This window comes from Colletotrichum navitas (assembly GCF_030913465.1).
Source record: "Colletotrichum navitas strain CBS 125086 chromosome Unknown LY79scaffold_39, whole genome shotgun sequence".
Taxonomy (NCBI): Eukaryota; Fungi; Ascomycota; class Sordariomycetes; order Glomerellales; family Glomerellaceae; genus Colletotrichum; species Colletotrichum navitas.
The window spans coordinates 270,678-295,454 of record NW_026850585.1 but is presented as its reverse complement, the minus strand read 5'-3'; the positions used below and the strand labels follow the sequence as shown (position 1 = coordinate 295,454).

General features: G+C 55.9%; 10 protein-coding genes and 1 non-coding gene across 11 annotated transcripts; 6 read left to right on the top strand and 5 right to left on the bottom strand.

Moving 5' to 3' along the window:
• Window positions 1-279: 279 nt before the first annotated feature.
• LY79DRAFT_517807 (cell wall anchored protein) lies at window positions 280-2,545 on the top strand (the record flags this gene model as incomplete). The annotated part of the gene is made up of 4 exons (XM_060554968.1): window positions 280-487; window positions 560-992; window positions 1,054-1,311; window positions 1,369-2,545. The coding sequence occupies 4 exons, from the start codon at window positions 280-282 to the stop codon at window positions 2,543-2,545; spliced, it is 2,076 nt and encodes a 691-aa protein (XP_060413030.1).
• A 2,678-nt stretch (window positions 2,546-5,223) lies between these two features.
• LY79DRAFT_245476 (uncharacterized protein) lies at window positions 5,224-6,102 on the top strand. The gene has a single exon (XM_060551791.1). It carries the CDS (start codon window positions 5,432-5,434, stop codon window positions 5,912-5,914), a length of 483 nt encoding a protein of 160 aa, XP_060413029.1. The 5' UTR covers window positions 5,224-5,431; the 3' UTR covers window positions 5,915-6,102.
• A 928-nt stretch (window positions 6,103-7,030) lies between these two features.
• Window positions 7,031-8,219, bottom strand: LY79DRAFT_580691 (uncharacterized protein; the record flags this gene model as incomplete). Its single annotated transcript, XM_060560133.1, has 3 exons — window positions 7,031-7,535; window positions 7,603-7,662; window positions 8,017-8,219. 3 exons carry the CDS (start codon window positions 8,217-8,219, stop codon window positions 7,031-7,033), a joined length of 768 nt encoding a protein of 255 aa, XP_060413028.1.
• A 1,575-nt stretch (window positions 8,220-9,794) lies between these two features.
• LY79DRAFT_580690 (uncharacterized protein) lies at window positions 9,795-11,594 on the bottom strand (the record flags this gene model as incomplete). The annotated part of the gene is made up of 4 exons (XM_060560132.1): window positions 9,795-9,889; window positions 10,410-10,607; window positions 11,336-11,342; window positions 11,580-11,594. The coding sequence occupies 4 exons, from the start codon at window positions 11,592-11,594 to the stop codon at window positions 9,795-9,797; spliced, it is 315 nt and encodes a 104-aa protein (XP_060413027.1).
• On the top strand, window positions 11,344-11,888 carry LY79DRAFT_557389 (uncharacterized protein). Its single transcript, XM_060558090.1, has one exon. The coding sequence runs from the start codon at window positions 11,609-11,611 to the stop codon at window positions 11,828-11,830; it is 222 nt and encodes a 73-aa protein (XP_060413026.1). The 5' UTR covers window positions 11,344-11,608; the 3' UTR covers window positions 11,831-11,888.
• A 2,474-nt stretch (window positions 11,889-14,362) lies between these two features.
• LY79DRAFT_557382 (uncharacterized protein) lies at window positions 14,363-15,569 on the bottom strand. The gene has a single exon (XM_060558089.1). The coding sequence runs from the start codon at window positions 15,073-15,075 to the stop codon at window positions 14,659-14,661; it is 417 nt and encodes a 138-aa protein (XP_060413025.1). The 5' UTR covers window positions 15,076-15,569; the 3' UTR covers window positions 14,363-14,658.
• A 2,418-nt stretch (window positions 15,570-17,987) lies between these two features.
• Window positions 17,988-18,763, top strand: LY79DRAFT_689063 (uncharacterized protein; the record flags this gene model as incomplete). The annotated part of the gene is made up of 1 exon (XM_060564707.1): window positions 17,988-18,763. A coding segment is annotated over one exon (624 nt), but the record flags the coding sequence as incomplete, so codon positions are not given.
• Window positions 18,763-20,007, bottom strand: LY79DRAFT_245227 (concanavalin A-like lectin/glucanase domain-containing protein). The gene is made up of 3 exons (XM_060551789.1): window positions 19,862-20,007; window positions 19,371-19,784; window positions 18,763-19,303 (listed from the first exon to the last, which is right to left on the bottom strand). The coding sequence occupies exons 2-3, from the start codon at window positions 19,753-19,755 to the stop codon at window positions 18,915-18,917; spliced, it is 774 nt and encodes a 257-aa protein (XP_060413023.1). The 5' UTR covers window positions 19,756-19,784; window positions 19,862-20,007; the 3' UTR covers window positions 18,763-18,914.
• LY79DRAFT_245397 (uncharacterized protein) lies at window positions 19,580-20,587 on the top strand. The gene is made up of 2 exons (XM_060551790.1): window positions 19,580-19,907; window positions 19,973-20,587. The coding sequence occupies exons 1-2, from the start codon at window positions 19,858-19,860 to the stop codon at window positions 20,466-20,468; spliced, it is 546 nt and encodes a 181-aa protein (XP_060413022.1). The 5' UTR covers window positions 19,580-19,857; the 3' UTR covers window positions 20,469-20,587.
• A 2,044-nt stretch (window positions 20,588-22,631) lies between these two features.
• LY79DRAFT_580687 (uncharacterized protein) lies at window positions 22,632-23,944 on the top strand (the record flags this gene model as incomplete). Its single annotated transcript, XM_060560131.1, has 3 exons — window positions 22,632-22,712; window positions 22,804-23,091; window positions 23,681-23,944. The coding sequence occupies 3 exons, from the start codon at window positions 22,632-22,634 to the stop codon at window positions 23,942-23,944; spliced, it is 633 nt and encodes a 210-aa protein (XP_060413021.1).
• Window positions 23,945-24,241: 297 nt separating this feature from the next.
• On the bottom strand, window positions 24,242-24,332 carry LY79DRAFT_t158. Its single transcript has one exon. It is a non-coding gene; the product is annotated as a tRNA-Val (tRNA).
• Between the last annotated feature and the right edge of the window lie 445 nt (window positions 24,333-24,777).

Below are 24,777 nucleotides of genomic sequence, written 5' to 3'. Positions count from 1 at the left end.
TCTCTCAACGTTCCACCGCTTGTTCCATGCCAGAAAATCTTTCCTTTCCTGTCTGCAGAAAAATCCACATACTTCCTGAGACACAGACCCTAGAGGGAAGAATCCTTCATCGATCCCTTTTCGAATTACTCGAAACCCTCGTCGGGAAACAAGACCCCTTCTCGGGTCACATACCGCATGCCCGCAACGCACTCCGACTGACGGCTGAGTATTACCATGAGCCAGTCGACCGACCGGCTGGGATCGACATCGCGTCAACGTGTCGGAATATCGCCCAGAATGCAGCACAAAATATCGCTCTCTATTCCCGTAGTCGCCCTCCTAGGTCTATCACTACTCTCGGTACCGACGGCAGCGCAACAAGACCCAGTGTCTGATTTCTGCCGGCGCTTTGGACATCAGACAGCTGTTGTTGACAACAAGCTGTTCATCGACGGTGGTATCGTCAACTGGAACCCTCTCTCTTCCTTCCCTGCCAATTACACGAGTATGCCGTAACCTTGCGACCGGTTCAGAGTCCCCATTGACGCAGCCATACCTTTGCTAACGCCGCGCTCAGATACATGGCTCTCCTACCAAGACCTTTCTACAACGTCGGCCACAGGCATGCCCCCTCTGTACGCGAACCTCTCCAAGAACGGTTCCATCCCCAGTGTTGCTGGTGGCGTCCTCTGGTCCGACTCGGTGAACAAGCGTCTCTATCTCTTCGGTGGCGAGCACAATCTGGGTGAGCCCCCGTTGCCTTTCAACCTCTACGGCTACGACATCATAAACAACCAATGGGATTCCTTCGGCCCGTCCCGCACTGGGGCTTCCATTTCCAAAGTGAGCTACGGCGCAGGGGTGTCGGTCGACAGCCGCGGCGAGGCGTATTACTTTGGCGGATGGCTGAGCAACAACTCCGTCCCTGGTTGGGGCACCGGCCCGCGGGTGGCTACGACGGGGTTGGTAAAATATACCATGGACACAAACAGTTTTGCCAACAACACCGGGTGGGTAGAAAGTCACTCGTGCGCTCGGGCGGGTTCGGATGGGAGCTAACAATCTCTGTAGTCCCGACAACATCCGGCGCGCCGAGGGCAGCTTGCATTATATCCCCGCCAGCGACGGCGGAATGTTGATCTACTTTGGAGGCATCCAAGACCTATCTGCCAACGGCACGGTCGCGGGCCAACCCATGGACCAGATCTTCATCTACGACGTTCTCAGCAGTAAGTGGTACACCCAGAAGGCGTCGGGCGAGGTCCCGGAGATGCGGCGGCGGTTCTGCGCGGGCGTGACATGGGTGGCAGATCAGTCGTCCTACAATATGTGAGTGTGCCCTTCGCATCCTTGTCCACTGCACAAGCAACTGATACCCCCGTCAAGTTACATGTACGGCGGCGCAACCGCCCCAGGCGTGCTCGGCGGAGGCTACGACGACCTTTACGTGCTCTCGATCCCGACCTTCACCTGGGTAAAAATGTACCCTGCCGGCCGCAACAGCACCGGCGACTACCCGCACCACTCGCTCTCCTGCAACATGATCCCGGGCCGGGGGCAGATGATCATATCCGGGGGCCAGTTCCCGACCACGTCGGTCTGCGACTCCCCGGGCCAGTGGGGCACCCACAACGTCGACCTGGGGGAGCAGAACCCGAGCAAGAGCCTCTGGGAGCTGTACAGGCCCAACAAGACGGCCTACGTCGTGCCGGACGAGATCCTCGCTGTCGTGGGCGGGAACGGCAACGGCGGCGCGACCAAGACGGCACCCGCCAACGGGTTCGATCATACCGATGTGGGCCTGCTGATCACCATCAAGGCCGATGTCGGCGTCCGGACGCCGACAAGGGTCGTCGCCGCGTCCGGCACGCCGGCACCGAGCACGAAGCTCTCCACAGGTGCCATCGTCGGCATTGCCATCGGCGGCACAGTCTTGCTCACCGCGCTCGCGATGGGATGCTGCCTCGTCCGCAAGCGCCGCCGGCAAACGCATCGCAACGGGACGTCGTCGCCGGGGCAGAGCCACCTCTATCACGCTCAGAGTATGTCGGAACCGTGGTCGCCCCCTTCGTCCCGGCTCAGTCCTATGCCGTCGCCCTACTCACCGTCATTCGGCCACCTCGCACGCGCCCCATTGCCTCCGCTGTCCCCACACCCGCAATCCCCGCGCGCGAGCCCGCCGGTCGAGCTGCCCACGCAGTCGTCGTTGCCGACGCCGGGGATCCCGACGGGGGACACGCCAGGGCTGACGCACGTGTCGTCGGCGGCATCGTACCCGCCGCAGCAAGCGTACTTTGGCGACGCGATGACGCTGCTGGGACAGGCGCAGTACGACGCCCACGGCAACATGTGGGTGCCGCAGGTGAGCATGGTGCAGGTCGCCACGGGTTCGAGCCCGCCGCTGCCGGAGTACACGCGGCCGATGGGCGATCGGAAGACGACGTCGCTGCCGGTGGAGGCCGAAGTGCAGCCTTCGCCGGCCCACGAGCCGCAGGAGTTGAGCGCGGAGGCGGGCGACCGCGCAGAGAAGAGCGCCCAGCACCAGACGTATTACAACCCTTAGGGCAACACGCGCTTGGGCAGTCGGACGCACAGTTTCGTCAAACAATCAGAGTCCCAAGGTACGAGATAGCAGGGGGGGCGAGGGAACAGCGGAGCATGGAGGTGTGCTTGATTACATCTCCTTGGACGGGAGCAGGTTGCGATGTCTTTTTTTCCCACTTCTTCCTTTTCTCAACGATTCCCACTTTGGCGTTTGCGTGCGATGACGGGATGTTCGGAGTTGCAGGCCAGATGGTGATCGAGTTAAAAGAATATTACGCACCTTTGAACATGGCGCAGCACTCAGCCCATCAGGGTTCTGAGTTCATCAGGGTCCGGCATGACAATGGGCATCAAAAAGACGCCACCATGAGTCGCACTCGTCCGTGACCACAGTGGGCTCCGTGACGCCCAACCCCGAGTACGGATCCCCCCTCTGTAAGAATTTCTAAAATTTTGTAAGACGCTCTAATCTGTAAGAGTCATGAAAGGGGAGCCGCTGTGTAGATTATCAATTGCTTGGGGCTCTGCTGCAAGAGTCCACATGCAGGAAAAACAAGTTCTATCCGTCCTGATGAACAATAAGGCCGAAGAAAACACCGTCGTCGACATAGCCTTCCGAGATTCCGTTGCGGCGGAGACAAGAGGGCAGGGATGAGAGTCAGTCGTTCCCCTCTTGGGGTGGCACCGGAGATGTCGTACCCCCACCCCCCTTCCCCCGGCTGACTCCCGTGCAACCGGGTCTCCGGATCCCGCTCCGAACAACATCGGCATCGCCGACATTTGTCTTCTTTCTTTCTTTCTCCCCCTCCTCTCCATTCTTTCCTCCGGACCGCAACCGGCCGATTCTGCGGCTGCAGCGTTCGTCCTATAGGGTCCCCCTTCTCTGCTCGAATGGGAAGCCGGCCGAGGAAACAGCAAAGACAGGCAGCATCATCATTATGACACTCGCAATCCCACCTCAGCGACTTATCACATCCCAAAAACCGGTTACATGCAGTGCCCCATGCAACCTCGCGACATGGCGCGGGCGGGAAGGGGAGGAGGGGGGGAAGGGTCTGATGGCGGCGTCGTTTCGCTGTCGATAATGGGCCTCTAGTCCAGCTAGTCCCGCCGCACAGCCGAAGCTACCCTATCTCGCCATCACCTCTCGCGGCAACATACTAAGTAATCAGGCCCGCCCCCAAGATAGTAACAGTCCATCCCAAGCAGCACTATCAAACTAGCTTCGACAACTAGCAGCGCAATCGTCGTCGTCGTCGTCGTCGTCGTAGTCGTCGCTGATCCAACCAGAGAAGATGACCACTCTCCGACTAATCAACTAATCCCATCGCCAAAGGGAGAAGGGTAGGGCAAACAAGGGCCCAGCGCCTCACGTCATCCGCACCACACCCGGCCGCATCACAAGGTGCGCACACCGGCGTCAAGTGCGCTTCAGCGGGCAGAGTCCCGCGCACCACACATTTGGACTCGTACCGTATACGGACAGGACACACTCAGCCACGCCACCCACACCTTTCCCACACCTTTCCTCTCACCTTGTTTGTACCACCACACCTTGGCCTTGACAGAAGCGACCCCTCCGCCGTACCTACATCTACGTGCCTGACTTGCGTGGTCACTAGCCTCGGGACCCGGCATCCACCACCACCACCACCACCACCACAATCACATTACCATCACCGCCGCCGCCCCCAATCCCAGTCGTCTCTCGCGGAAACCTGATCTGTGTCCAGCTTCACCGCGCCAGCCGAGCCCCGTCAACCGCTCCCTTGTCACCGTCGTCACACACACACACACACACACACACACACACACACGGCAGAATCGCCACGGCGTCCCATCACGAGATGCTCTCACCACACCAGGCCACATTCCGTCATGACACCGGTCCGTTTGGCTCGACCCGGGACAATCCCTTTCTATCTCACCATCACCCTCGCCATCACCACCCTCCTCTTCCTCGCCTAGTCTCCATCACTTGACAAAGCGTCGTCACGGGCCCAAGCACCTGACTCGAAGCGCCTCGTTCCCCCATCACCTCATACCTCGAGATCCATCGTCATCGACCACATCATGAACGCCCCCCGACACGCCGCTCGGCTCGCGGCGAGCTCCTGAACTATCAACAGATATCACCAAAGTCACCCGCCCGATATTGTCCCCACCCGACTCAAACCCCAAGTAAGAGTAAGTCACAACCACAAACCAGCCGATTGCCGACGCCGTAGTGAAGATGCAGGACCCCGGACCCCGTGCCCTCCCTCTCGCCCTCTAAAGGCCTAAGAAAGAAAGAAAGAAAGAAACCCCTGTGCGGTGGCCTCTCAATCGGTTATCATTCTTCCTGACGCGAGACACGAAACTACGTCTCGGACGGCACTTCATCCCCCATCTCGACTCGTGGGGAAGGGGGGCATGGAACAAACAAGGCTGCCGACCGAGGGCAACCAACGGCCGCGATGGGATCCTAACCGGCCGGCGTTGCACCACCATTCCCACGGAGGGAGGGCGAAGGAGTCTCGCCCGCGAGAACCGCTGGCCGGCTGCCTCCCGTAAGCAGAAACATTTAAGGAAAAGCAAAACCTCGATTGTCAGGTTCCCTAAGAAACGGTCTTTATTTTTATTTTTATTTAGTTTTAGTCTTCCTTATTTCTCACCCATCAGAGCCTGTCTCGATGACCCAAGAGGGCCCAGGCCTCGGCCGAGCGGGCGGCATAGACTAAGCGAGCACCGGATCCTGCGTCTGTAAATTAAGTATCCCCCCTCCTCTCCACCAACGACAAGCAAAGGATGTCGTGACCTCAATACCTAGAACAGTCTATGTGTGTGTGTGTGTGTGTGTGTGTGTGTGTGTGTGTGTGCCATACAATATCGACCCCCCTCCCCCCCCTAAAAAACAAACCAAGAAATGTCCCCAATCACACAAAACAAAACCGGGCGTTCTTATCACGGCATCCCTAAAGCTGCAAGTCCGTATTCCCGCTTCCGAGGGGGGGCTTCTGGGGCTTCTCCCCGGCCTGCCCCCCACCTCTCTTTATTTCTGCTGGTATCATGCTGGACTTCTGTCCATCTCCCGAGTCAGTCTCGCTTCATCAGACCCTCTGCGGGTCCCCCCCCCCCCTCCCCCACTAGGCCGGCGACTTACCATCTGGGGAAGAACCCGCCAGGAGGAGATCGACGCCGTGCGTCTGGGGGAACTATCTTCACATTGGGGGGAGATCTTGCGGGTCGTTGTATGTACATGTGTATGTGTGTGGTTCAGGTGGTGGAATTCTGCTTCATTGCTATGTTCCAAGAAAGCCAAGCTCCTCCCCGTTGTCCACCGCCGTCGAGCCGCCGATCAAACGGATATGTGCTCACGCGCCCTTTGCGCATGCATGCGAGACTGTGATTCTGAACCGCGAATCCGTACATTGTTGAGAATGCTTCCATGCTTCCTGCTGATCCGAGATATGCTATATAATTTGTTTTTGGTGACATAAATAATGTGATTCCGTCCAGAGAAGGGGGAGTACTGTATCCGCCATATGCCTCCTCTGCGGCCCCAAGTGTGAGAAGAAAATAATAACAAAATGCGCCCTAGATACTGCGACCCGTTGTGCCCTTCCATGCAAAAAAGATATTCGGCGCCCGTGGATGCCCATCCACCTTTCTACATGCCAAGGTGGTGACGGTGGCTGGATGGCGTAGACAACGTCGTATGAGTGAGACATAACAATGCCCGGCACAAACCGTAAAAAAAGAAAAGATGCAACAAGCTCCTGTCAATGAATCCTCTTCCCACGCCCCACACGCACCGAGGTTTAGGTGGAACCTCCGTGTTTGTGTTGGGAATGGCGTACCAGCTGGCCGGTCCGAGTCTTCAAAGACGGGGTGGGAGAAGAGAAGAAAAAGAAGGAAAGGAGGACGAGACAATCCCCCCCCCGACTCGCTGTGCCAATGCCGCCAATCAATGCCTGTGCCAATGCAACCCCAATTTTGATTTTGATTCCTTCGCCGTTCCCCTCTTTTTCTCACATGACCGAAACCACGGCGCTCCGCAGTGCAGGAAAAGACTTTGTAAATACGCAAATGGAACCCCGCAGCCTGCAATGCTGGCTCTCCTTGCCGGTGGCTTTCCCCCTTGTAGGTGAGGTCGCGCGCGGACGGTGAAGGGCATGCGGGTGATCCTGGAAGGTAACGATCCGGCACACCCGTGGAAGGGGGAGATGAAGACTGGTCCAATCTCCCTTGCTGGCCTTCGTTTCTGTGATTGCCCCCGCGTTTTCGAATGCGACGCTAAACCCCCACGGTCTGGGGCTGGGGTAAGACACACGCGAGTACGAGGATGATCTCATGTTCCCCGCCCGCCGCGCACGCAGCACACCGAGGGCGTGACGCGCTGCAAAAGGCCGTCCGTCGCCTTCCCCGATGCTGCTGTCATGGGATGGGCAGATTGAACCGTCCGTGTCTGGTGGTGCTGCAGCTTCCTACGAGCCCCCTCCCCTCACACGCCATCAGGTGAGGGTTAGCGACCCACCATGGGGGTCACCAACTCGATGCTTTTCGGCCTCGAGTAGCCCGGCCCGGTTGGTCTCCGCGTCGGCAGCGGCCGGTCCATGCCGCTGGAGCTGTAGTTGTAGGCGTGCGCGTTCGCGGCGTAACCTCCGTCGTAGGTGGCCGGGAAAAAGCTGTTGGTGCCACGGTTGTACGAGGTGCCGGGGCTGTTGGTGGTACTCTTGGTGAAGGGCCACAGGCTGGGGTGAGACGTAGAGGGAGATGGCGGGCTCGGGGGGCGGATGCTGAGCGACCTCAGCGCGGAGACGGCGGATGAGTACTGGCCGCCGGCGCTGGTGGCGGTACCCGGCGTCGTGGGCGGAGAGAAGTGCATCGAGTTCGGCCTCGAGGGTGACGCACGAGGTACGATGTCCCTCGGCTCTGGGTTACCAATGGCGTAGAAGGGATAGTTGCCCATGTGCGCGTGGCTGTGACTCCTGCCAGTTGATGCGCTTTGCTGGTCATGTTTGCGGCAGCTGAGGAGCGAGTGTCAGTGACGAGTCCTTGGGGGCACGCAGGTCCTGGTCCCGGAGGGTAACTTACGCTTCTGAGCAGTAAAGGAAGTTGGCGTCCTGGGGCACAAATTGTTTTTCGCAAGTCATGCTAGACCACAGACCAGTCAGCGAGGCTTCTTCAGTCGTTCGAGGAGCAATAATGCCAGTCGTGGGCGTCAACCGTCATCGAGCAGGCTTCGGCGGATAAGCAACACGACGAACTGGACGTCCATCGTGACGCTGCAAGGCACCCAAAAGGGGAATACAATTTGCAACTGCATTGGACGACGGCGGCCGGTGTCGTCAGACGACGTGTTGCGGGGTTGCCGGTGCAGAACATGGCGCCAGCCCAGCAGCCGCTTGCACCCCAAGCCCCGAGGAGAAACAAAGAAAAAGAGATGGAGAAAGGGGTCGGGGGACGAGACGAAAGGGATTGCTGCTGTGTTGGCGTGTGTAAACATACCAGAACTGAGGGAAGCTCTCCCGTTGATCATCCCACGAGTCTTGCAGCTCTCGTTCCCGATCCCTGGGGCTCTTGCCCAGCTTCTGAGGTGTCTGGCGGCGGGTGAGGGTCGAAGGGCGCTTGCCGTACCGAGAAGGGTCGGAGGCAGTGACTGTCTTTTCCGACATGGACGTGTTGCCCGACTTTCTGCGGGTGTGATGCATTGTGAGATGTGGTGTTGCGGTATGGCTGAGGATGACTGAGAAGGAGAGGGTTCGAGTTCTTGTGGTGTAGGGACCGGTGCGAGGTTGGCAGGGGTCTTGTACTCTCTCGCTCCGTCTCTCTCGTGTAAAGGTAGGTGGTGTGTTTCTTTCAGTCAGTGTCGGTGCCTGTATCGGTGGATGAACGGTGGGAGGAGAAAAGCGGGGAATGGTTTTGTTTGGTGGAGGGGTAGCGCTGTTCTATTCTCCTAAGCAGCGATGATTGACACTGGAGCTCTGTGCGATGCTTGTCCGTCCTTGTCTCGGCCGTCGGGTTTGGCAGAGAGACCACTGAGACGCAGGATGCAGTGAAGAAGAGAGAGAGAGAGAGATAGAGAGAGAAAAAAAGAGGAGATCCAGAAAAGGAAGAAGGTATCCGATTCTGTGAAAATTTTTCTCGCAGGAATCGGCGAGATCTGGACTGTCGGTGGCCTTGGAATGGGAAATGCAGTAAAACGGTCGCTGTGTCTCACGCGGTTCCGAGTCGAGTGGCAAAGTCGGGGGCCCTTGGTCTTTAGTACCCGGGCCTAGGTAAGGGTTGTTGGTGGTTGTGGTTGGGGGTTTTTGGCAGTGCTCCCTTAGGTACGTTGCCCGCTGCTGAAGAGATTTTTTTCCCCCGCGGGTCAGAGCGGGTGCTGGGAGGATTAAGAAGGGTCTCGAGCTATCGCAAGTGCAGGGGACGCTTGATGTGTGGTTTGGAGGGGTGCCTTATTTCCAATCGCTAAGGCGGCTTGGTGATGGATCGGAGAGATAGCGGCGGGTTTGCGTCTTGGGGGGGGTGGGTGTGGATATGTGTAATGTATATTTGGTCGAGAAGCTGATAAGTGATGGGAAAGGATGTGTGTGCGGCGTGGTGTGGTGGGCGTGAAGTAGGCCACCTGTAGATAGGTACCTTGGGTTAGCACGTTAGGTTGTGTGTGTGTGTGTGTGTGCGTGCGTGTGGTATGCCAGAGTGTGCGAGAGTGTGCGTGGGTGGTGGGCGGGCTGTGACTGTAACTGCGACTTCTGACCTGATGCGATTCCTTGAGGGGAGGTGCTTGATCCCCAACCAGTCCAGTCGGAGGTTTTTGACTGCTGACGGAACCCAAGTCGAGGTCCAGGCGTGATAAGAAATTAAAAAAAAGGGCGTGCCGCCAGTCCAAGCAGATCCCGACGTGTTGCTGCAAGCTTGCAAAGGAGGATTGGCCGCCTATGCCTTTTTATCTTTTTTTATTTTCGACGTGGCCCAACTCGGCTAAAAGAGAGAGAGAGAGAGGAAGAGAGAGATATGGAGACTGTGAAACTCGCGCTTACGGTTATCACTGCTACCGTACCAATCGCGAGTTGCTGGCCAAGCACGAGAAGGGGTGGTGTGAGAGGTTGCGGACTCGGTGTCTAAGTCATGAGCCGGGGTGGGTGACGGTAGTGTACCTAAGCAGTAGTATGGGTACACTAGGTCCAGAGTAGCGCGTGCTTGGTCTCGGTCCAAGAAGTGATGGTCTGATGCTATGCTGCCTCTGCGTGGGAAAGCAATATTTGCTACCGTCTCGAGGTGGTTAATCAACAGCCCGGCGGCGTGCAGAAACGAATAGGCGCTCTCGCAGGAAGCACGATGACGATAGAGCAAGAGGGCGAGTGCGGGGATCGGGGGCTGGCTAGTTCGAGCAGTTGTGCGTCCGTCTCTCCGACTCTCCGAGTTTATGCAACGAGATGCAATTCGTGTATCAACAGGACTGAGGGGTGAAGAGAAGAGAAGAGACGAGACGAAGACGACAGGAGAAGATGCTGACGTAGTGACTGACGTTGTCTTGTACTCGTGTGTGTGTGTGTGTATGTGTGTATGTGTGTTTGTGCGCTGCGAGATGAGGAACGAGATTATTTGAGGCTCTCTCTCTCTCTCTCTCTCTCTCTCTTTCTCTTTCTCTCCTGGAACCAGTCGAGCAAGATGGGCCTGGGTAACATTTGAAGTCCCGCGGGCGGAATGGATCATGACCTTGGAAGTGCCTGTATCAATGCCTCAGTTTACTGGGTGGACGGATGGATCGGTCGAGCATGACTCTTTCCGGTTGCCGTATACTCTGCCTCACTCCCTTGTGAAAGACGGACAGCTCTTGTTTGATTTTATTCCCCCCTTCCCTCTCGTAAGCCAGGGACCCAGCCGAAGACGCAAGGTACCTCGGATTGACGCAAGGACAGGCAGGGCCGTGGGTTCGCCGAAAGCGGAGATGTCGGGGGTACGAGGGTACGAACGGACCTTGCGCCTACGAGGTGAGAAATGCGCCGCCGATTCGTCCGTCGTCTCAACGTTGCCGATGACAGCCAGACAGCCAAAAGCCAGCGAGTATACCAGGACAAGGGTGCACAGGGCACAGGCTGTGTGGTGGCATCCGTGTTGGTTGTTGTTGCCGTTGTCGTTGCTGTGGGCGTGGTGGATGTAGCCCGCAGTGCCAAGTAGCAGCGACAGTAACCGGTGCGAGTTGCAGGCACCCTGATGAACCTTTCTCTTCTTGTGGGTTCGGAGTCGGGCAAGACGTGTCCGATTTTTTTCTGTTTGCTGGTTCCGATCCTGACACCGGGTACGAAGTAGGAAGGAAGCAAGGCGGGTAGGAATGGCCTTGTTCCCCTACTAGGTGGTAGCTAGCTGTTTGTCTCTGTCTGTGAGGTGGATCGGGGAGGTTTGACTTCTTTCAGGTTGGGTGAGACCTGGAGGATAAACAGATTAATTACCGCAATTGAAGAAAAGGGAGAAACGAAGAAAAATGATAATAATGGTAGGTACTCTTTGTCTCGTCTGTGTGTCATGCTGGCGTGTCTTTTTTTTTCCCCCCGTAGCGAGCTAATTTGGCTAGGAATGGATTTCTGGAACAATGCGGCTTCTGTGTGAAATTTTCTCTCTCGCTCTAAAATCCCCCCCTTTCCTTGCTTGAATGCTTGCTCTTGTTGTCTCTCTCTCTCTCTCTCTCTCTCTTTCTCTCCACACCGACTTATTGACGTACTCGAGGAACGCAGCGGCCAACGAAATGAACTTCTAGTCGGATCGAGATTCAAGATCGTGACTTGAGGTTTATATCATGACTGGCCCCCAGTGTATCCGTGCCTACCTCCATACTATATGATTGGTTGTAGTGAATGGCGAGCTCGCACTGGACAGGGAAGGCCTGCCAGTCTTGTTGTCCCTTCTGTCCTTTTTTTCTTTTCTTTTTTTTTTCCTCTCTCGTTTTTGCCAGATGGATGCTGTATTGGGCAACCCGTGACCCTTGTCTGTGACTCGGCGGGTGGGTCGATGGAGCTGCTTGCCCAGGCAAAGGTATCTTTTAGCTGCTCCTTGCGTGTGTGTGTACATACCTCCTCGCAATTCATAGTAGTAGGTACCTATGTGTAAGACAAGACAAGACAGGCGGATCTTCCCCTTCCTCCTTCCCTTCTGTGGGGATGTCGTGCTGGTGGACATGGTCGAGACTAGTGCACTAGCGGTTAGCGAGACGAGGGGGATGTGCAGACCAGGGCAAATGCCAAGCAGGGCTTCTGGTGGTGTAAAATATGGGGATGGTCCAGAAGGGAAACCAGACGATGATGCGATGCACGATGGATATTGATGCTTGCCGCAGGTCTGGGAGCCGGTCTGGGGAGGAAGCTGTGAAGTAATGGAAATGCATGCTTTCGGTGCCTTAGTTGGTTCGGCGGTCAGGTGTAGTGTCGCGTAGTGGGTACTTACCTACCTACCTACCACCTACCTAGTGTGCTCCCTCGTCCGAGATTATGCCCCCTTCCAGCAGCTACTGAGCTTTCCGAGTGTACGAATAGCGTGCACATCACGCAAGCCGCAGTACGTACAAGTACCTCATTAGCACCAGATACATCGCCTAACATACCTTCCTAGGGGATCCAGCGAAAACCAGAACCACGATATGGCAGCAGCTCCTCAGTAGCGGTCAACGGTAGTGGAATGGTGAATCCGTGGCTGCGATCACGAATGCTAGTCGCCAGCCACCCCCCGCCATTACACGATCAAAACTCGAATGCCAGGCACGGAGATGCAGCGGGGTGCGATGCGGTGCGGTGCGGTGCAGCGCCATACCGTACCGCACTTGGGAACTGTTTCTGTTGGTGTAGATGAGGTAACGAGCGCGACCAGGTGACCGGTCTTGCAATGCATCATCTTTGCAATTCTGGCGTCAGCTCAGTCCATCGGGGGCGGCGGCGCCTAGAGCTGTGCTTGCACGCCATCAGGGTACCCCATTAGCTAACAGGCGCGCAGGACGCGGTATAAACTCCGAGCCAATCATACACCTACCCCCCCCCCCACCCCGGCCGACTTACATAAGACGGCAGGGAGCGCACAAAAGGCAACCAAGGGCATGCCTCGTCTCATGCGACGACGTGCTCAAAGCCTCTACGGCCTCGACGCCAATTCCCTCAGACGTGCAAATGTATCGGTCCACAAGCAACGGGGCCAAGAGGTATATCACACGCCGGACCGTCCAAAGTCCTTGGATGAAGAAACAAGCAATCGAAATGCGGTGGGGCGGGAGAAGGATGCAGCGAAGCAGGACGACGACCTGGCCAGGGGTTTTTTTTTTTTTTTGGCATGACGACCTAGGTAGGTACACAAAGTACATCGTACTAGAGTAGGTAGGTGCTGCTAAGGTACCTAGGTAGGTAGGTAAGTATGTAACTACCAGGTAGGTATCTAGCCTGCTCCGTCCGCATGAACACTGCAACCTGACAATTCCCCCGCCGGAGCCTCTGGGACGCCCTGCCCTGCCGGCTCGCGGCGCTGCAACGCCATGTGCCTGGCTGCATACATTATATGCCGTCTTATGGAAAGAGGAACAGCCGCCTGCATGACCAGCAAAGAAAACTGCCCACGGGCATATGGGAGAGGTTTCTAGGGACCTTGCATCATCGTGAAACTTACAGCTGCAACTCTCAGCAACCTCAACGCCTGATTAGCCCGTCCTGTTAGTGTGCACGCCGTGTACTGTATGTGTTCTGTATTCCACTTGCAGGGGCTTGGCCAAGGAAGCTTCTAATACCATGTACACTACGGATGGGTGTTTTACGTACGCTTTTCCCTCTGTCATCGGCTGCTACGTGTAGAACGGGACTGGCCACTGAGTCAATCCCGTCTCTCGCCTTTCGTCCAGTATGTATGTACACTATGGAGTCTATGTTCACAACCGCACAACGCTGATATTTCTCCAGTTTCCTTGATTGAACCTCCATTTCCCCCAGGCTGAGACGCTACATAGATGGAGGGGTAATTGACTCCACATGTCATGTCAAACCTTTTATCCTACTTTATTCTATATGTTATTTTATAACCCCTATGTTGCGTTCAGAACGAGACGGCCGTAATGCAATGAGGCCTGGGCGAGGAGGGGTTTTTTTTTCTTTTCTTTCTTTTGTGGCTGGTGACGCAAACTCCGGTTTTTTTCTTGGGGGTGGGGAGGGGGGGGTTTAAGAAAAAATTATACTTTCGGCGCATCCCTGGGATCACCGGATGTTGCCTCAGTGCTTAACCGGCTCGACAATCTGGGAGCAACGGGACGGTCGCCAAACACTCCCTCAAGGTGCGTGTCAGCGAAACCCCACCGCGGCTCGACTTGACTTGTTACAATTCCCGTCCACCTTCCCCTGTCTCAACCGTCTTGTTGTCGAGTCGGGTCTGATGGCACGCGCACGAGGGCCGCCGTCCGCCGCAGCGGTAACCCCAGGACCGCAGACTAAACTATACCTACATCGCCTGTCATAAGTGGGACATGTGTAAAAGGCGCGCACTCGATGCCTGGCAGTGCCGATCAGTGCAGCGTGCGCGACGGAGCAAAAAGAGTCTAATTGCTTGGTAATTTACTCAGACATCACCTCATCCACTGCCCTGAGCACGTTTGCGCACGAATGGGACCCCATACTCCGTATGCAGAGTACCGTACACTATTCTGCATCCATCCCAGAAGACAGGGCAGTTCGAAACAAACTCCACCCGGGGACTTGGAATAGGTACAACTAAAGACTGAAGTAGACCATATACACCTAAATTGCCTACGTAGCCCACCTAGCCCACCTAGGTTGGTAGTGGTTAGACCTCACCTCCACCTCGCGGCCCTCCACTCGAGGGAGGGACGCACAGAGAGAGAGAGAGAGAGAGAGAGAGAGAGAGAGAGAGAGAGAGAGAGGAAGGGAGGAGAGAGAGGAAGAAAACCCAAAGCACACCCTAAGGTCAAAAAGGGAGTGAAAGCTGAGAGGCGAGAGGCGCCCCGAGCCCCCGTGTGAGGCGTCATGCTCCCGAACGGCGTCGCGAGCTTAGCCGGACCGAAGCCTTGTTCCCATGGAGTTGTCGTGCCACGCCATTTGCTGTTATTTTTACACTAGGTTCCGAGGTAGCGCAGGTTGCCCGAGTTGGATGTGTGGTAACTCAGGTAGGTTATTGTAATCTAATTAGTGTTTGGTCTCCAACCCTCCCCCTCTCCCTTGAACGGTCTGCTACCATGGAGAAGGCCGTGGATCCGCGGACCTCTCCGGCCCAGCCGCACCGGCCCGTAAGCCGCACGCCGACCGCCGCAGCAAAGAAGCAGTGCAGCGCCATTTTCCCAAGGAACAACACAACACACAGCCACAAACGACGCAACCTCGGCGCTATGCAAATAAAACAAAATGGAAATGAAACAATGGGTACGCAGAGTAGATAAGGGGAGCGAGGGAATAAGCGAAAGGAAAAGCAAAACGTGAAAGGGGGGAAACCAATGGAAAAAAAAAAACTGGACAGTTTTGTGGAAAAGGGCAGAATTTCCAAGATTCCAGACCTCTCAAACCCCCTGAAAAGACACACATAACGGTTCATGGGACCGAACGAAGGAAAAACCTAATTCTCGCATCTCTCATGATGTCAAGAATTGGCATAGCCCCGCGGAGCCCTATGGAAGAAACGGTATCCGCTTTTTTTCAACTCTCCTGGTTCCGTTTCTGCAAGGGGAAGGGTTCTCCCGGCCCCCCATCAGTCGATTCAGTCGGTGTTTGGGCGGGGCATGTGTGCATCACCTACCAAAGCTGTTGCTTCATCCCACGTTGAGACGGAACAACGTGAGTCGACACCATCCATCGCAGAGCACGTGTTTCCATCACGTTTGGCGAGACGACGTTCGGTTCCATTTCCATTATTCAAGCCAAACACCGCAGACGCATTCCACTGTTTCCCCCTTGCCCTGGCGAGCGGGGGCGATCCAACCAGAGAGAGGCAGCCGGCGGGAAACTCCCTTTCTCTCTCTCTCTCTCTCTCTGTCTCCGTCTCTGTCTCTGCCTGCGACCTGTCTTCCCATTCCCCAAGTGCCAAGTCGCTGGTTGACAGGAGTTGCCGTCTCTACCTCTCTCACTCCCTGGTAAGGTTATGTGGGAGGCACGTGGGTAAGAGGGCATGAAATAGTGTAGCTAGCGCTTGTTACAGGCTTGCAACTTACCGCCAGGTACTTACACTAGGTACTGCTGTGTTGCTGGACATGCTGGGCGGGAGCTCTCCAGTGCACTGCACCTCAGTGTACTTAGGTACCTTGGGTACCTCTTTGCATTGTTCCCAGATACGGTACGTATCCATGTAATTAGCTATCTATGCGCCTTGTTTACCTAAGGCAACACCTAGGTATGCTATGCATGGACGGATACCTGGTCCTTACCCATCCATCGTCCAGATACCACATCATAAACTGCTGGTACGGATACACATACGCGTACGTACATATCTTACGACGGAGCGTAGTATCCTGACACGGACTCCACCGCACAAGTCTTCCTGCCCGTCCCTCTGCAACATGGACGGGTTGCCACGAAAGCCCACGTCCAGCCGACTCGTCTCCGCCAGAAACAACAGCCGTCAAAGCCGAGCCGTCAAAGCCGTCCCCTACTGCATTGATACAAGCAAACAGTCGAGATCCGTACGCCCACTCTGTTGATGCAACAAAACATCATCATGCTCCATGCACGCCACGTCCGTCTCCATAGACACGGCGACCCCCGTCTGGTGCTAGACCCGATGGATAGGGACCGACGGTTCTGTGTCACGCGAAACGGCCATCGATGAATGGTCCGTCGAGTCGGGTTGCGACACAGACGGCCCTCCGTGTTGATCAACACTACCTACTCTGCCTATCATCCTATGGTCGTTACCTATCTTAGGTTACAATCACGTCGGGTACCCGTAGAATGCGGGGTACGGGCAATGCGAAGCCGTCGACCACAACTGCCACTTGCCCCCAAAGCCCTCCGTTGACTACAACGTGCACCCCTTCGTCGCTCATTTACCATCAGGGCATTGGTCCGGACGAAATATACGACCCCTTGCGGACGACTCCTCGTCGGTCTCGACTGGCGTGGCCGGCAGCTGTTGGGTGATTCCCCGTCGACCGCAGCTTCGTCAAACACGAAACGCCTTCGAGTCGCCTACAACTCAACTCGCATACACAATGCTGCCGTGCAATCAAGACCTCGCAGCCACTTACCGCTCTGGGGAGTTAACGCATATTGCCGTGGCATTTTACCATAGTAGCTGCGTCGAACCATCGACCCCTGGTCCACTGAGGCTGTCACATCCCCGCCATTGGCCCTCTTTCGTCGTACTCCAGGCGTGCCAGCCAACACGGTCGAGGGCCTTACTGCGTGTCGACCCGTGATTGACACAGTTAAAAGGGACTGATATGAACAACTCCCGAATCACGGTTCCTAGCTCGAGCTGCGTCTAGCCGAGATGCACTCCTCCCTCAGCCAGCCTTTGCCATGCGTGGGGGGTCTCGCATGATAGGTTTGGCGACTTCGACCTCTCTTTTCCCACTCGCCTGGCATGGGAGGGTTACGTCCATGCACCCAGGCTTCCACGCTCCCGAAATGAGCATGCCAGGGTTGCAGACATTGGGTGCCAGCCGGGAGAACGAGATTGATAACGGCACAGCAGCACGGCCAGAGAGAAACCAGTCTGGTATGCCTGTTCTCCAACGACGGCACGGCTAGAGCATGCACGGCATACGCTATCACCCCATGCTCGCGACTACGCCCCTCTCTTGCGCCGTCACAAACGACGCTCAATTCCAATTCATACTCGGAGCAATCCCGGCACGAATACCGACGCATCAGCGTATGCCACTTTGCGTCACAAGCACACCATCAAGGTGAGCGAGGGCCAGCCTGGCCGAGGCATCCTTCGCCTCGGCAGCTTACCTCGACGCCTAGATGCTGGGATGAAAGGTCAGCCCGTTCCAAGCCACGCCCCGGTTCAAATGCAGCTGGATGGGAGCTCCCCATTAACCAGGACAGGGGAGGGGAGGTGGCTGACGGGCTTACCTGCTCGCTTGCAACCCGAAGCTGAGGCAAATGTCGATGGAAGACTCTGCATCGAAAAACCAGCAACCTCTCGGCTAGACCCAATCGCTTGGACTTCCCAAACCACGCACGTCGTATGCTGCATCACACTCACGAACCGAACATCGAGAGTCGGATACTATCGGGATTGCTTACCCACGTATCAAGTGGGGTTCACCCCTCCTCGGCAGGCACCCAGACCCTTTGGGCGCCATCCAGACCAGACAAGACCAGGGGTAAGCTCATGCGAGATAACGACACATGAACCTCTCGCCGCTTCTTGAGCCGCCGCAAATATCTGCCTGCCCACCAGTTGGTGCGCTCGCCGAACTCCCCGAGTTTGGATGAATGGTTTCGTCTAATTAAACATTGGCGGAGAGGGGTGATGTTGGATATGCGAGTCCAACGAAAATACAGGCAGTAGCCGCTATACACACGACTAACGGTCGTCCGACATCCCCCCGTACCAACGCTCCAAGTGTCAGAAGTCCAGACTCGGGGCTATTTTGGATTGCCCTATCCCGCCCAAACCTTTCCCCCACGAGGCTCGACAGCCTGTTCCGTCCCATAGACACTGGGAACCCACGAGGCGCCCCGGGAAGGGCTCTTCGGGCAACGACCGCAGCCTCCTTGGGGTGTACGTTAGCGAAGACGATCTCTGGTTCGCAGGAAAGGATGGCTTTCTGCTTATCTATGGAGCGCGCGGTTGCGCGGAAGCGGAGGCTTTGCGGAGCAGACGAACCCAACCAGAAGGGGCTGGTTCACACTCCCCTGTCATCGCGTGGGGTGGCCTTCAACCCGCTAACCTTTGCCAAGCATCCGGGGCCCATCCGTACCGTGGAATTGGGGGACCCTGAATGCTTCAAAAAAGATTTTTTTTTTCTTCCCCATCTTGGGGGCGGCTATGTCAAGCGTGCCGGCTCTATTTCCGTTCTCCGAAAGCGACGCTTTTGTCGTCGAATGCTGGTTATAATGGCACACCGGCCATGGTTGGTGATGACAGACGTGAATGCCGTAATACACATGACTATCTGATCCCGGTGGCACACTTTTGCCATCTCGAGACTTTGTGTGACCACTTGGCACATGGTAGTCCAGATGCCGTTTGTGAATGAATTCCCGTCATGGCACAATTATCCAACTTATCAATCGAATTCGTTCATTAAAGTGTCATAAGATCATCCCAAACCAGCACTAATACCCCCAATTCGTACTTTTTTGCGCCTTTCCCGTTGTGTTATATCAGTCACCCCCAGAAGTTCCGCACACGCCTGGCGTGATGAGGGCCATCGCCCAGAAATACAACAAATTGCATTACACCCCTTCACACACTCCGCTCTACGCGGTGTTGTAGTACATGTCAATCTTCTTGATTTTGAACAAGGCATCCTCGGCCGGGGGACCGGCGGTCCAGCCCGGGTCCCCGTTGGCCCAGTTGTTGAAGACCCAAGAGCCGGGGGCGCTGGGCACGTTCTGATCTATCTCCTGGATGAACACGCCGTCGACGTAGAAGTTGACACGGTCGCTCAGCCAGTCGAGGCGGTACTCGTGCCCGGTGGTGGTCGGGCTTGCGGGCGCCGTCACGTTGAAGACAGTCTTGGCGATGCTGCTGTCCGTAGCCTGGTTCTCGAACCAGAGCTTGAGATCGCCGTTATTGCTTTGGGACTGCGGGTCAGACAGCCACTCAATGTCCGTCTCCTGGTTGTTGTCCGCATAGAAGAACATGCCTGTTCGGGGCGTATGTTAGTCGTGAATCTCGAGACAGGATCCGAAAAAGAAGGAGGGTCTCCTTACCATTGCAGACGCCGGGGGTCTCGGAGAAGACGGCGACGGTCCGGACGGAAGCGTACCTGATGTTCGACACCTTGGTGGTGACCTCGCCGCAGCTGTATGGCATCGCCGTCTGGCCACCGTCGACCCGTAGGTTGAGGTAGCCTCCCTGGATGAAGACGTTTTTCTTCAAGTACTCGTGCGTGTCCTCGACAGGGTACTCGCTCGCCCACAGGCCCCTGGGGAGCTTGGCGCCGTCGGACAGTGTGCTGAAGTCCCAGGTCTGATGGTTGGAGAACGTCATGGCGCCGGGGATGTCGAAGACGCCCGTGACACCCGTCTTCCGCGCGGGATTCGCCGAGGCGCAAGCGGCTAGGAAGGCCGTGACGAAGAGGGAGAGGCGGCCCATGGTGAAGATGAGACCGGAGAGAGGAATGGGGGGGGGGGGGGGCTTGTGAGACCTCGTAGCGTGGAAGGTGGCAGCCGGGTCTTGCTTCTGGAAGGGAGAGGAATGGTGGGGATGTTGAGGAATTTCGGTACGTGTGAATGTGTTACTATCCAATAAGTCTGTCCTGAACCCGGGTAGTTGGTTCTCTTATAACAACGTTACAGTTTCCTCTATCTACGCGTGACGGACGTCACCCCATATGCGTCTACTTGCACGGCACGGTTTCTCTCGACGTCTGGGAACTACCGAGCAGTCTTTCAAAGGCTTACAAAAGCTCGCCTCCTGCGCTCACTCTGTGGCGCCCAGATCCCCGGAAGCATCCCACGGTAGTCGTCGTCGTGGTTGATGGGCGGACTTCTAGGTCGTGGCCCGCCGGAAAGGGGCAAGGCATGGGCACGATCGAGGCAGCGCCTCTCCGTGCGTCTTCCCATCGACCGGGCTGCATGAGGGAGAGCGCGGGGAACGACACGGATGGTAGAGCGCCTTTTCCCCTAGGCTCTATTGACTCGACGTCCGAGAACGAACATGGGTGGGCAGGGTGGACTTTTGCTCGAGTCCAACGGCTTCTCCTAGATTCAACCGGACCAACCAGATTCCCTCGACCGCCGCCGAATAGGGGATCTTGGCCCAGAGGAAGCGCCCTTCTGGGCGCCTTTGTGATGTCATATGGGTGAAGGGCATCTGGGCTCGCCCATCTCGCCGAGCTCTGTTGGCGGACGTGGTCTTCAGGACCCCGTGCTCACCCATAGCCACCAGCAGCCTCTGCCAGGCCTAGGCCGACCGCAGCCCTGGGACTTTGGCTCACACAAACAAGCGACAGCCGGACCGTGTCTCTTGGCCCTCTTGGGTGCTAGCGGGCTGCCATGCACTCGGGGCGGGCCAGCGAGGGCGGCACTAGGCGGCACGGACTGCTAGGCTAGAAGGGTAAACGTAGCCACAGAGGGGGACGTCCCTGTGCCCACTGCGCTTCTCGGCCGGGATCGCGATGGACGGGTCCCCTCGCGCCCCGGTCGGAAAAGAAACCCTTCAGCCGCATCCGTGTGGCCACCGAAAGCAGCGCTGTCAGGGCATCTCGGCCGCCCGTCGGCGTGGTGGACGTGAAAGGAAAGGAATATAGTGTGGAGGGGAATGGAAGCAAAGTGACGAGACATGTCTTTCCCACTCTACTGCCGTTTTTTTTTTCTTCCTCTTTTCTTTTTCTTGTTCTTTTTCCCCCCCTCACCCTTGGTGCTATGAGACACTACGTTGGGCTGTGAGCCACCCGCACAAAATAGGAGATTGATGGTCCTCACTTGGCGGATGAGGCGCGTGAGACACTCTCAAGGGTACAAGGAGAAATAGTGCCTCCCCCCATTTTCCTTGCATTTGAGGCACGACTCTTGGGGGTTCCCGCTTTCGTTGGTGACGAAAGACCCTAGATCGAAGGATCAAAGAAGAGAATGAAAGACAAGGCGGCGAGGGCTCGATATTGTGCGATGCGTCGTGTGGAAATGCTCCCTGTATGGAGTGGGAAAACCAAGAGGCAATAATGGCTTATAGACGACGCCGTTTGGCTCTGCTCCTTGACCCGCGCCGGATCGATGGGATCTCACAATGTGTTCTTCCGCGGAGCTTGCTCATCGGCAGTTGCGGCGGGCGAGGATGGTTTTGCCTTGTTGCTTGACGATCTACAAATGCCAAAGTGACAGAATGAATACATTTCCGTCCCGTCCACGGAACCCGTTCACGGCCATTGAGTCTCTCTCTCGTCTTTGGCCGACCATTCGAGCCCGGCCCTTCGTCCGCATATCAATTCATGCTTCCTATAACCCTCAATGATTAACACCATCTTAGAAGGTCCACCGCCAGGCCGTCCCTGTCTGGGTAGACCCTTCCTCCGGGCCACCGGACCGGAGCCGGGCAGGTGGGGATGTGGGGTCCTGACGCTCGCTACTAGGCGTCGAGAAATAAACAGTAACAATTGCCTCGGAGCCACACTTCGCTTTCCGTCGGCTTTTTTTGACTTGGGTCGCCTCGGAATGGCTCGAGCTAAGAGGGCCGAGGCCGGTCAGCGAGGTGGATATCGCCCTTCTCTGGCGGGGAAGGGGGACGAGGGAAGGGACCATAGGCGCGGTGAGGCATGGATCCACCCTCGAGCAGCGGTCCGTCACCGCTCCGTCTGCAAGAGCTATATCGGAGCGGGCCTGTGTGTGTGTGTGTGTGTGTGTGTGTGTGTGTGTAAAAGAGTGAGGTGACTGCGCGACAGAAGCCGTCCCGCCGCTGGTTTGGACGATGCGGAAGTGGGACACGTCGGCCGTCGTGGTTCCTCCGTTCGTCCGCCTGTTCTGAAGATGAGGTTGGGGTGGTCAGTGGCTCTCGGTTGGCATAATGCCGCCCTCGGTTGTCTTTCGTGTCGCAAATTGTGATGGCGTAGCCATTCGGTCAACTGGAGGTTTGCAGCATCGCGCATAAATCGAGATTCTTCAATGCAGGACTGTCGACCTGCTCACACCGGCCAGCCACGTGGCCTAGGGAAGGCTTTGCTGTTGTCCAGCATCGCGCGGTCTACAGATATCTTCAGGAAAACCGCTCCAGTGTTTCGATATAGACCGTCGTAAGGCCTTCATCGCTTATTCTCAGTCCATATTTGACAATGCTGAACAAGATAGATCACGGAACCATGCTTATAGACTCCAGACTTTTATGGAGACGATGAATGCAACGCTACCGCAGTTCATACAAACCATGCCCAAAAAGATCCAATTACTTTCGTAGGTCCAGTCCATATCTTCGAGCTCTGCTAACCTCTCTACTCGGCCGCTGTGGATGCTGTCTCCTTCCTGCCTCACCCGTCCGCCATGGCTTATTGGACCTCGGTATTCTTGAAGCGTTGCGACAGGGGAACTCGCGAAAGGCAATTGGCGAATCTGATGGACCCGGTACGATTGTCTCGAAGATAAACCTGGGAGCAGAGAAATCAACACGTCGTCTGGCACGGCTCGCCTTTCTCACATGCAGCGTCTCCTATAGACGTGCTGCAAGGGAACTCGTCGATGGCCTAGAGGTTGTGGGGTCGTGGATTTCAGCGGCAGTTGGCGCTCATATTCGATATCGCCGAGGGTATTACGATGCAACGCGTCGGAAGGCTGGATGAGCAACCTGATACCGTCCTGGTCCGCTCCCGCAACATCGGGAAAGGTTCTCGCCACTGCCTCCTGCTTCACTGCCTTGAATAACGTCAAGAACGAAGCGCCGCGCCTTGTGCTCGTTTACAGAGCTGTAGGTCTTAAAACTACTGAGACGGTCGAGGTGGAGCAGGTACGGAGTCGCCCAGTGCTTCATCCCACCAAGCGATGTGCGCTATAGGGCGTCGAATTCCTCGGTACGTGATACCATGTCAGTCAAGCCACAGACCCAGTATCAAGGAAGGAGGGTTCCTCGCGTAACCCCGCGATCCTTGGGATTACCTAGTAGTACCCGAGCACTCCCGCCGTAAGAAGCTGTCGTAAAGTTTATACATGTCTCGCATGGCGACCCTGTCTTTGTTTTCTGTTTGATGGATGTGTGGTAGCCCGGTGCAATTCACGGGTAATTGGAGAGAGGCTCTCCTTAGGGCTAGACGCGATGACTCGGAGAAATGGATGCGTAAAGGTTGTGCTGGTCCGTTGTCGACCCTCTGTACGCGAATCACTTGATCCATGTCCAACTCAGGTCTTGGTCACCCCTTCGCCGCAACTGGTTAACAAGTAGGAATCAACAAGGCAGCTGACCCGTCTCATTGCGTGGCCCGGGTATCGTCGAAGCAAATACACAAGGTTGCGGAACCGCATGGTTTGATGGGTGGATCTGGTTGATGTGGTTCAAATATGGCTTCTGCCTTTCTTGGCTGGCTTCATCGGATCTTTAGTGCAATCCTTCTGGAGGTCCTTCTCATCTCAAGAACGAACCGATCTACTCATGCAGATGGCACTTGTATCAACCAAACCGTTGGACATATACCATGCCCTCGGACGAGCTTCATTGTGCCTCACTCAGTGCAGTGTTTGCTACTGCTGGGGTTGCTGGCAACGGAACTGCTGGTGTACCGGCTCCATGGTGTGCATTCGAGAATTCTCTTTCGTGCTTCAACCCGTTGGGTCCCCGCCCCGTTGCTTCATCGGTCAGCTCCTAAAACTGCTGTCGGGTTTCCATGTTGTTTTAGGTTGTGCAAAGTGACATCTTGGTGATCGATGTACTCGCCAATCAAGCTCAATGCCAAACAACCGGCTTGCTGACTGTCGGTCCCTACTACTGCTTTACCTACTCGATGCTATTTAAGTTGCTGCCTAACTTTTCATTTGGCATTTCGATCGACTAGGAAGAGAGGGCTCGCTTACTCACCCAAAGGAATAAAAGTAAAAAAATGCATCTGTGTGTGGTAGTCGAAAGAATTATCAATAATCGACACCGACAAAAAAGAAAATTGCTATGACCGTGGCAGGGCTCGAACCTGCGACCTTCTCGGGATCAAGTGCACATACTTGTGAACGAGAAATCATAATCCACTAGAACACACAGCCGGATTGTGAAAAACTTGATTTGTATTTGACAATAAGGACCTCTATCGCGTGAGCTGTCAGAGACCCCACACCCTTGTTGCCGATTCCACGACACGCATCTAGCTGTGGCTTGGACTAGTTTGAGCAACTGGGATCTGTACAGAAGTCTGAAAGAGCAATCAAAATGCTGTCTATGAGACGGACAAACCGACGACAGCTGCAGAAACACACTGTCACCTCCTTCGTTTTCCTGAAAACTCAATGATCAATTTCAATTGGGAAGATTAGAAGCTCTGGTTCCTTGGGGTTTGGATTTGGCTGGGTTGGGTCAATGTGAGTTTTGGCTTGGTCGAAGTCAACACCTAACACCAACCCCAAATATGGCCCGGCGATGACACACCAGAAAACATATCGTGGAGGTTTCAGGCCCTCAAAGCCACTCAAATACGAAGCCAAATACCTTGAG